Below are 7,655 nucleotides of genomic sequence, written 5' to 3'. Positions count from 1 at the left end.
TTTTGTTTCTATTTCTTGCCATTCGTTGTCCCTCTTTTGTCATTTTGTGTCTCTTTTTTTAAAGTTTGGGGGGTTTTGTCTCCACATTCTACAGATATTGAACTTGGTTTGATTTTTGCTCTCAGTGTTTCCCTGAATGTTCAACTGAAGGTCACAGCTGAGTTGGTCATGGATGAATCAGCTGAAGAGTGAAGGGGTTTTTTGTTTTGTTTTGGGTTTTTTTAAATTCAGAATCTGGTGCAAACATTTTGTTTTTTGCAGAATTGTTTAATCAGACATGTAGAATCAAGTGATTGTGAAAATAATTGAAGCTTAGATTTCTTGATGGAGCCACAGATCTCACATGAATGATTCACAAACTACTGGAAAACTAAAAGTTTGACTTTCTTTCTGTTTTCTGTGGGAAAACAAATTTAAAATTTTGGATCTGCTCTGAAGGTCTTTTCTTACCAAATAGTTGTTATTTAGTCAGGTTGTCTCTTTGAACTCTTCTCATAGAGATGTTGTACATGTGATGGTATGCTGATGGTCAATCAGTTGGGATAAAGAAAGAAAATAATAAGGGACAAAAAAAACCCACCTTTATTTCTGGAGAATTTTAACCCTTTTGTCGATTAAATATCACAATTTGGAGCATCAGACAGCTTGTTTCTACAGTTTCTAGCTAATAAATGTTGTAACTTTGGGGATTGTTTTTACGATACGCTTCAAGACAACATGTCTTTCAAACCTGCCGTCGAATTTTGTCCTTCAGATGTTTAAGGGTGAAATTCAGACCAAGAAAAATTGAGCTTTTTCTCACAGTGAATCTACAGAAATCCCCGTCTGTGTCTGTTCGTCCAGGTACGTCCGGGAGAAGACGAGGACGGAGGTGGACATGCGAGTTGGCGTCCACACCGGCACCGTCCTCGGAGGCGTCCTCGGACAGAAGCGCTGGCAGTTTGACGTCTGGTCCACCGACGTGACTGTGGCCAACAAGATGGAGTCTGGAGGGATTCCTGGGTGGGGAACCGGCTCCGTCGCTCGCCGCTGCAGAGGTCACTCACATCCATTAATGTGGTTTATTTAAAGACGTTTGTGTGCTTCACAGGAGAGTCCACATTTCTCAGACCACCAAGGACAGTCTGCACGGGGAGTTCGACCTGGAGGATGGAAACGGTGGAGAGCGGTGCGAGTACCTGCTGGAGAAAGGCATCGAGACCTACCTGGTTCTGGTTCCCAAGCAGCCAGCAAAGGGCCTCAATGGAAACGTGAGGAGTTTGTGCCGTCTGACACTTTATTCCACCAGTTTCCTGCTTTTACAAAGAAATAGTGACCATTTTATTCAGTGTCAGCTGTTTTTTTCCTGCTTCAGACGCCTGCAACGCTCACCAACAGAAACTCAAACCAGCTGATCAACACCACAGCGACCAACGGGAACACGCCTGTGTCCCACCGGTCCACGCCCACCGAGTCCAAACATGAGGTGAATGAATGTCGAAGTTAAACCTCAGCTGCACAGGTCTGTGTTTGACTGGCTGAAAGTGGATGTTACCCAAAAAACAAAGCAAAGAAAAACACAAAGTGCAACAAACTCAGGATGTTAAACTCTCCGTTGGTAGTTCAACTCTGTCGGAGAAATGACAAAAAAAAAAAGCCCAAAATGATTTGAAACTTGTGCAAAATAACTCAAATTTGTCCACAATTGACCAAAGCTGTCAAATAATAAATAAAAAATTGCCCATACTGAAATAAACATGCCTACAATAACCCAAAATGATTAGAAATTTATCCCAAACCAAAAGCACAAAAACGTGTCCAAACTGTCTGAAATGACAAAAAAAACACGTTTCTTTTTTTTCTATTTTTTCATTTGTCCAAAGTAACTCCATATATTACCATGAAAAATGAGCAGCCAGTGAATAAAAATGTTACAGAAGCAAAAAAACACCCAGAAAGTTTACTGTAGAAGTCTGTACAGACGGCTGGGAAACAAATTCTCTGAGCACAACTCTGTGAATATAGAAAAAGACAAACAAACTTATCAAAGAATGTCTTTGAATTTGACAAAACTTAATAAAATTGTTCAAAATGCCTCCCAGAAGGAAAAACGTGTGTCCCAAATGTCTTAAACTTGTCTGAAATGACCTAACATTGCACAAAATGATTCATAATTTGTCCAAAATCCTTTTCCCCCCAAATTGTTCAAAGTAAAAAACTAGCAGGACCTTGTGTTGTCATGCAAAATGAGCTGACAGAGAGTCAACATGTGTCAGTAGAGCTCTGATCTGTAGAGTCTACACACTGCTGGGGGATGAAGTCTGGGTGCACAACCACATGAATGCAGAAGAAAACAAACAAACAAACAAACAAACGTGTCGAAAATGACTCGAAATTCAACATACAACAGATACTGAAAGTGTACGCTGCATGTCCGTGGTCAGAACGCCACACTGAAGCACTGTTGCTTTGATTCACTCTGATGTTTGTTTCGCTGCTCAGAGGAACAAGATGGTGGAAGAACAGGTGATCAACAGGCGACTGCAGCAGGAGCTGCTGGAGAGAGAGACGCAGCAGATGTAAGAACACAGAAAACATGCCTACAAACATTAAGATATTATCCACCGACATCACCGATACCCGTGGTCTGATCAGTCCACGTCTGGTGGTTTGTGCTCCGGTTGTTGTTGATGTTCTATCCTGGCTGCAGAATGAAGGATCACCAGATCAACTCGGTGTCGCTGCGCTTCCTGGATGTGAAGCTGGAGGAGCTTTACTCCTCAGAGAAGGAGAGACGAAGCGGAGCTGCTTTCTGCTGCTGCATCATCGTCCTCTTCTTCATCACGGCCATGGAGGTCTTCATCGACCCGCTGTAGGTGCATCTACGGTCACATGACTCTATGGAGCTCCTCAGACACCTGTCGGCTCATTTATACGCTGCTAGAGGAAGATGATCTGTTGCAGACTGTCAGAAACAGACTGAAGACGTGTTTCGTTGCAGGCTGGTTGTGAACTACGTGACTCTGGCGGTCGGTCAGGTTCTGCTGTTGATCCTCACCGTTTGCTCGCTGGCGGCCATCTTTCCTCGGGTAAGAAAACAACAAAACGAACCAAAGTTTGTTTCTTTTGGGCCAAAACACTGGCAGCAGAAAAACACATTCAACTGAATCTCTTCAATTTTTACTTAAATATAGGATTTGAATACTTCTTCTGTCGCTGCTGGAAATGTATAAACAGTAAAATGTTCATTTATAATGATTTAATATTTGACGTGTGCTCGTTGCAGATGTTTTCCAAGAGGTTGGTTTCGTTCTCGATGTGGATCGATCGAACCCGCTGGGCCAGAAACACCTGGGCCATGGCGGCCATCTTTGTCCTAACCATGGCTGTGATCGCCGACATGGTACGACTGTTTTTATCTGTGTTTGAGGTGCTTTTCTGTCACGATATGCAATTTTTTAATAGTACCAATAATAATAAATTACAGATGATTTGACTTTTTGACAAGAATTTATCATTTATAATTCACAATTCATTACTGGAAAGCAATAATACTTTTTATAGGCAACGTATGTAGCATCATCGTCAATCTTTTTGGGTAAATTCTAAAAGAAAATCTAAATTAACTTGACAGAGATTCAGTGTTGAAAAACAGTAAAAGAGAAAAAGGCTGTGATAAAGGCTGAGGTCCTACAGAGTGAACTATGAGCCTGATTGATGGAGCGAAGGCCCTGCGGTATTGTGAATTACAGAACTTAACCTCCTAATACACGTAAATATTGTGGCTGCAGCGTAATTAATGTCGCCGCAGGAAGATTCATACAGTCGGCTTCCTGGAGACCCTCCTGGGATCAACGTATGTGTTGGTACGGAGCAGCAGCAGCAGCAGCGCGTGTGAACGTGCACGCCAGGTGTTTCCACTTTGTCCTCATCAAACCACCTGTAAAGAGTCTGACTGCCGGCCCCCTCTGGGCTCCATTAGGCGTCTGTCTCGCTGCCTGAAGGCCCCCGAGGAGCCTCAGGCTGCCTCACACACTGCTGCTTCTCAGCGGCAACAACAAGCAGGACGCTCGTCTCACCGTCTCACCTGTCAGGTGCAGGTGGAGGCTGGAGAAAGCGTGGTTCGCTATTCCTGCTGTTGCCATAGTAATGAGGTTGTTCTCACCAGAGAGCGGTTTAATTATAAACCCCCTCCGTGCTGCTTGATTAAACCACTAAAGAGAAAGTGACTTATTTACATGTTTTGTATGAAAATAATCCCTACGCTATCAAAAAATATATTTATTAACATTTTTGTGAACAATTTGCTGCTTTTTTATAGATTGTCCCTGTTTTGTTAAATTACATTTCACAATTTTTAAAAAAAAGTATTAATTTAGACATTAAGCATAAAAAACTTTTCCCGAACTGTATATAATGTTCACATCAAATTAATAGTAAATAGTTCTTTTACAACATTTGGCAGTGATAATATGCTATTTTTATGGTATTTAAATCAGAAAAAAATTTCAGTATATCGCATATATTTGCTGTTATTTGAAAGAAACACGATGTGCATGTACGTCTGGCAAATGGTGAATAAGTTTAAAACTGGTATTTTATCGTTTTTGGTTAAATTGTTGGTAATAACTGGTGAAATCACACAAAAAATACGACTTTACATGTCAAAACGTGTATTTAAATCTATTTTATCAGTCTGTATTTTACAGATATGTTCCATTATTTGAATTAAAATGATGTATATTACAGATTAAAAGATGGTAAATATTTTTTAACGGTTATTTTACAGATTTTTTTGGTTTTGTTAAATTACAGGTAATAATGCTCAGGTTGCTTTTACGCTCACCTGAGAGACAAATGTGCAAAATGAGAAGCAGAAGACACGACAAAAATAAACAAAATAGTCACCCATCATCACCAAGATTGAAGGCTGCAACTTTTTAATAATGAATCAACCAGATAATTTCTGGATTGTTCGCTTATTTTACCTCCAAAATGTCCAAAACTTGTACAGAACGTTCCTCATATTTTCTTAAACTCAGGGTCAACCAGCGGTCCAGTTGTTGCTTGAAAACTGACTTTAGAACTCCTTATTTCTTATTAAAAGTGTTGCCAGTTAATTGATTAACAAACTGTTTTGTTGAGCAGTGGGTTGAACAAACTCCTGTGTTTATATCAGTGAAGCCCCGGTGAACCAAACTGTTTAAACGTGATAATTCTCACCTCTCACCATCCTGCTGCTGTTTGAGGCTCCATGAAGCTCTTCTCTGACGTTTCTGTTTCTTCACGTGGTCTCGCTGCTCCAGCTGAGCTGCGCCCCTCCGTCCATCTGGGTCTCCAACAGAACCTCCGGCCCGACGCTGGAGTCGCTCAGCGATCACGGCTGCGCGGAGAACCCGAAACACTACAGCTTCATGGCGGTGATGTCGCTGATGGCCACGGCCATGCTGGTGCAGGTCAGCCACCTGATCAAGCTGGGCCTCATGGTGCTGGTGGTCACGGCCAGCGGGGCGGTCAACATCTACAGCTGGAGGGACATTTACGACCTGTACGACTACATGCAGTCCAGCTCGTACAGGTGAGGAACCGACCAGGAGAATAAATACTTTATTTATTTATACAGGACATTTAGAAGAACTGAGACGAAAAGATTTTCTACTGAGAAATAAATGCAGCTCATAAAATTAAATGTTAAACATATGATACACATTTATTATTAAAATATTCATGTTAACATTTAAACTCTACAGTATTGTATATTATAAAAATAAGCCTAACTGATTTCATTTAGCGCAACAATATTATTTAATATACAAATTTACCCGACTAATGAAAAACATGAAGAACCTACAGTCATCTTTATTCTACAGATTTAATTGACTAATTTAAATATTATTTGTTTATGTCTTTCCTGGTGATTCTATGTGGACAGGATGTGCTTTTATTTCTACCTTTGCCTCTTCCTATAGAGCCTCCATGGTTCCCTCCAAGTACCTGATGACCGTGATGATCATCGTCATGATGATCTGCTTTTACGTCTTCGCTCGACACGTGAGTCTCTGAGCAGCAACACCGGCTTACGAGTCAAAATATGTGACGTCTGATGTTGTGTCTGTGCTGGCAGCTGGAGCATCAGTCCAGGAAGCTGTTCCTGTGGAAGATCGGCGTTCACGACCAGAAGGAGCGAGTGTTCGAGATGCGCCGCTGGAACGAGGCTCTGGTCACCAACATGCTGCCCGAACACGTGGCCAAACACTTCCTGGGCACCAAGAAGAGAGACGAGGTGAAATTTAAAATGTTTGTGTTTAAAAGCTCTTCCAGCTTGTGGGAAACAAAGAAACCTTTGACAAACCAAATCCAGTTTATTTATAGGCAGGCAGGTTTTAAATGAAAAAAACAGAGTGCTGCACATTTTATAAGACACATAACAGAAATATGAGCAGAAAAAATGACAGAAGAACAATACTGGTGTTTTTTTGTTTATTTTTAAAAAATATATATACATACATTTCATGCTTTTATTTTTATTTTATTTTATTTTATTTTATTTTATTTCCAACCTGCTTTCTTTGAAAATGCAGCATGTTGTCAGGCTCACAAGTAAGATTTTTTTTAGCTTTTAAAAAATATATGTATACTTTTTATTATTATTTTTTTTATTTTTTTTCTTTTTTTTCTTTTTTTTCATTTTTTTTTCTTTTTTTCGTTTTTATACTTCCCACTTCCCAAATTTATTTATTTATTTTTAAGAAAGCAGGATAAAGACTTGTAAAATGAGTCTAAATAAAATAAAATACTAGCATATAATTAGTATTGAAGGCACCACAGGGAGCTCCTACATCATCACAGTACTGTCTGCTGCACATCAGCGCCACCTTGTGGTGTGTCGGACCAGTGACAGTGTCAATGAGCAGAAAACAAAATAAAAGCCCCATAGAAAGCCAAAAATAGAATTAAAAAACGAATAAAAATCAGTCCTTTATCTCGTTAACGTGCCCATATTGTATTTACATCTGAGCATTTCTACTTTGATAATATTAAACAGATGCAAAAAAAGGAAAAGGAGTTGAAAAAAGAAATATCTAAAAGCATTCAGTTAGTTTTGGAACTAAGTCGAGGCTCGTGTTCTGAGCCTGACACACAGAAACCTGGACCTGGAGCTGATGGGTGTTTCCTCTGCAGGAGCTGTACAGTCAGTCCTACGACGAGATCGGCGTGATGTTCGCCTCCATCCCGAACTTCTCCGACTTCTACACCGAGGAGAGCATCAACAACGGAGGCATCGAGTGTCTCCGCATCCTCAACGAGATCATCTCGGACTTCGACAGCGTGAGTTCTGCTGCTGGTTTTATGCATTAAGAGGTGATTTTACTCCAGCATCGTACTGAAGTACAGCTCTGAGGTACTTCTACTTGAGTGTTTCCATGTTGAGCTGCTTCTACTCATCTCAGAGGGAAATATTCTGCTTTCTGCTCCAACGCATTCATCTAGCAGCTTACTAAAGATGCAGATTTGACAATAATATAGCAAGAGTTTAAAATACAACATAGTTATAGATTAAACCTTAAAAAAAATAGTTTATTGTTTGGCTCAAATTTAAAATTATGTATAGATTTTTTTTCAATGTTTGGTAATAATTGTATATTTATTTACATGTTTTATATATTTTTTCCAAA

General features: G+C 40.1%; 1 protein-coding gene across 1 annotated transcript in view; it reads left to right on the top strand.

Annotated features, from left to right (window-relative positions):
* The window catches only part of LOC103363799 (adenylate cyclase type 3-like), a 17,374-nt gene that overhangs the window by 7,050 nt on the left and 2,669 nt on the right, over positions 1-7,655 (top strand). Inside the window, exons 4-14 of the mRNA XM_008290699.1 lie at positions 844-1,002; positions 1,091-1,250; positions 1,355-1,465; positions 2,482-2,558; positions 2,690-2,851; positions 2,981-3,068; positions 3,266-3,382; positions 5,286-5,557; positions 5,949-6,030; positions 6,104-6,262; positions 7,162-7,308. Coding sequence (XP_008288921.1) covers positions 844-1,002; positions 1,091-1,250; positions 1,355-1,465; positions 2,482-2,558; positions 2,690-2,851; positions 2,981-3,068; positions 3,266-3,382; positions 5,286-5,557; positions 5,949-6,030; positions 6,104-6,262; positions 7,162-7,308 — 1,534 coding nt within the window. The remainder of the gene's footprint in view (positions 1-843; positions 1,003-1,090; positions 1,251-1,354; positions 1,466-2,481; positions 2,559-2,689; positions 2,852-2,980; positions 3,069-3,265; positions 3,383-5,285; positions 5,558-5,948; positions 6,031-6,103; positions 6,263-7,161; positions 7,309-7,655) is intronic.

Source organism: Stegastes partitus, unplaced genomic scaffold (assembly GCF_000690725.1).
Source record: "Stegastes partitus isolate 25-593 unplaced genomic scaffold, Stegastes_partitus-1.0.2 Scaffold691, whole genome shotgun sequence".
In the NCBI taxonomy this organism is placed as follows: Eukaryota; Metazoa; Chordata; class Actinopteri; family Pomacentridae; genus Stegastes; species Stegastes partitus.
The sequence above is the reverse complement of the archived record's forward strand: the minus strand, read 5'-3'. Positions and strand labels throughout refer to the sequence as shown.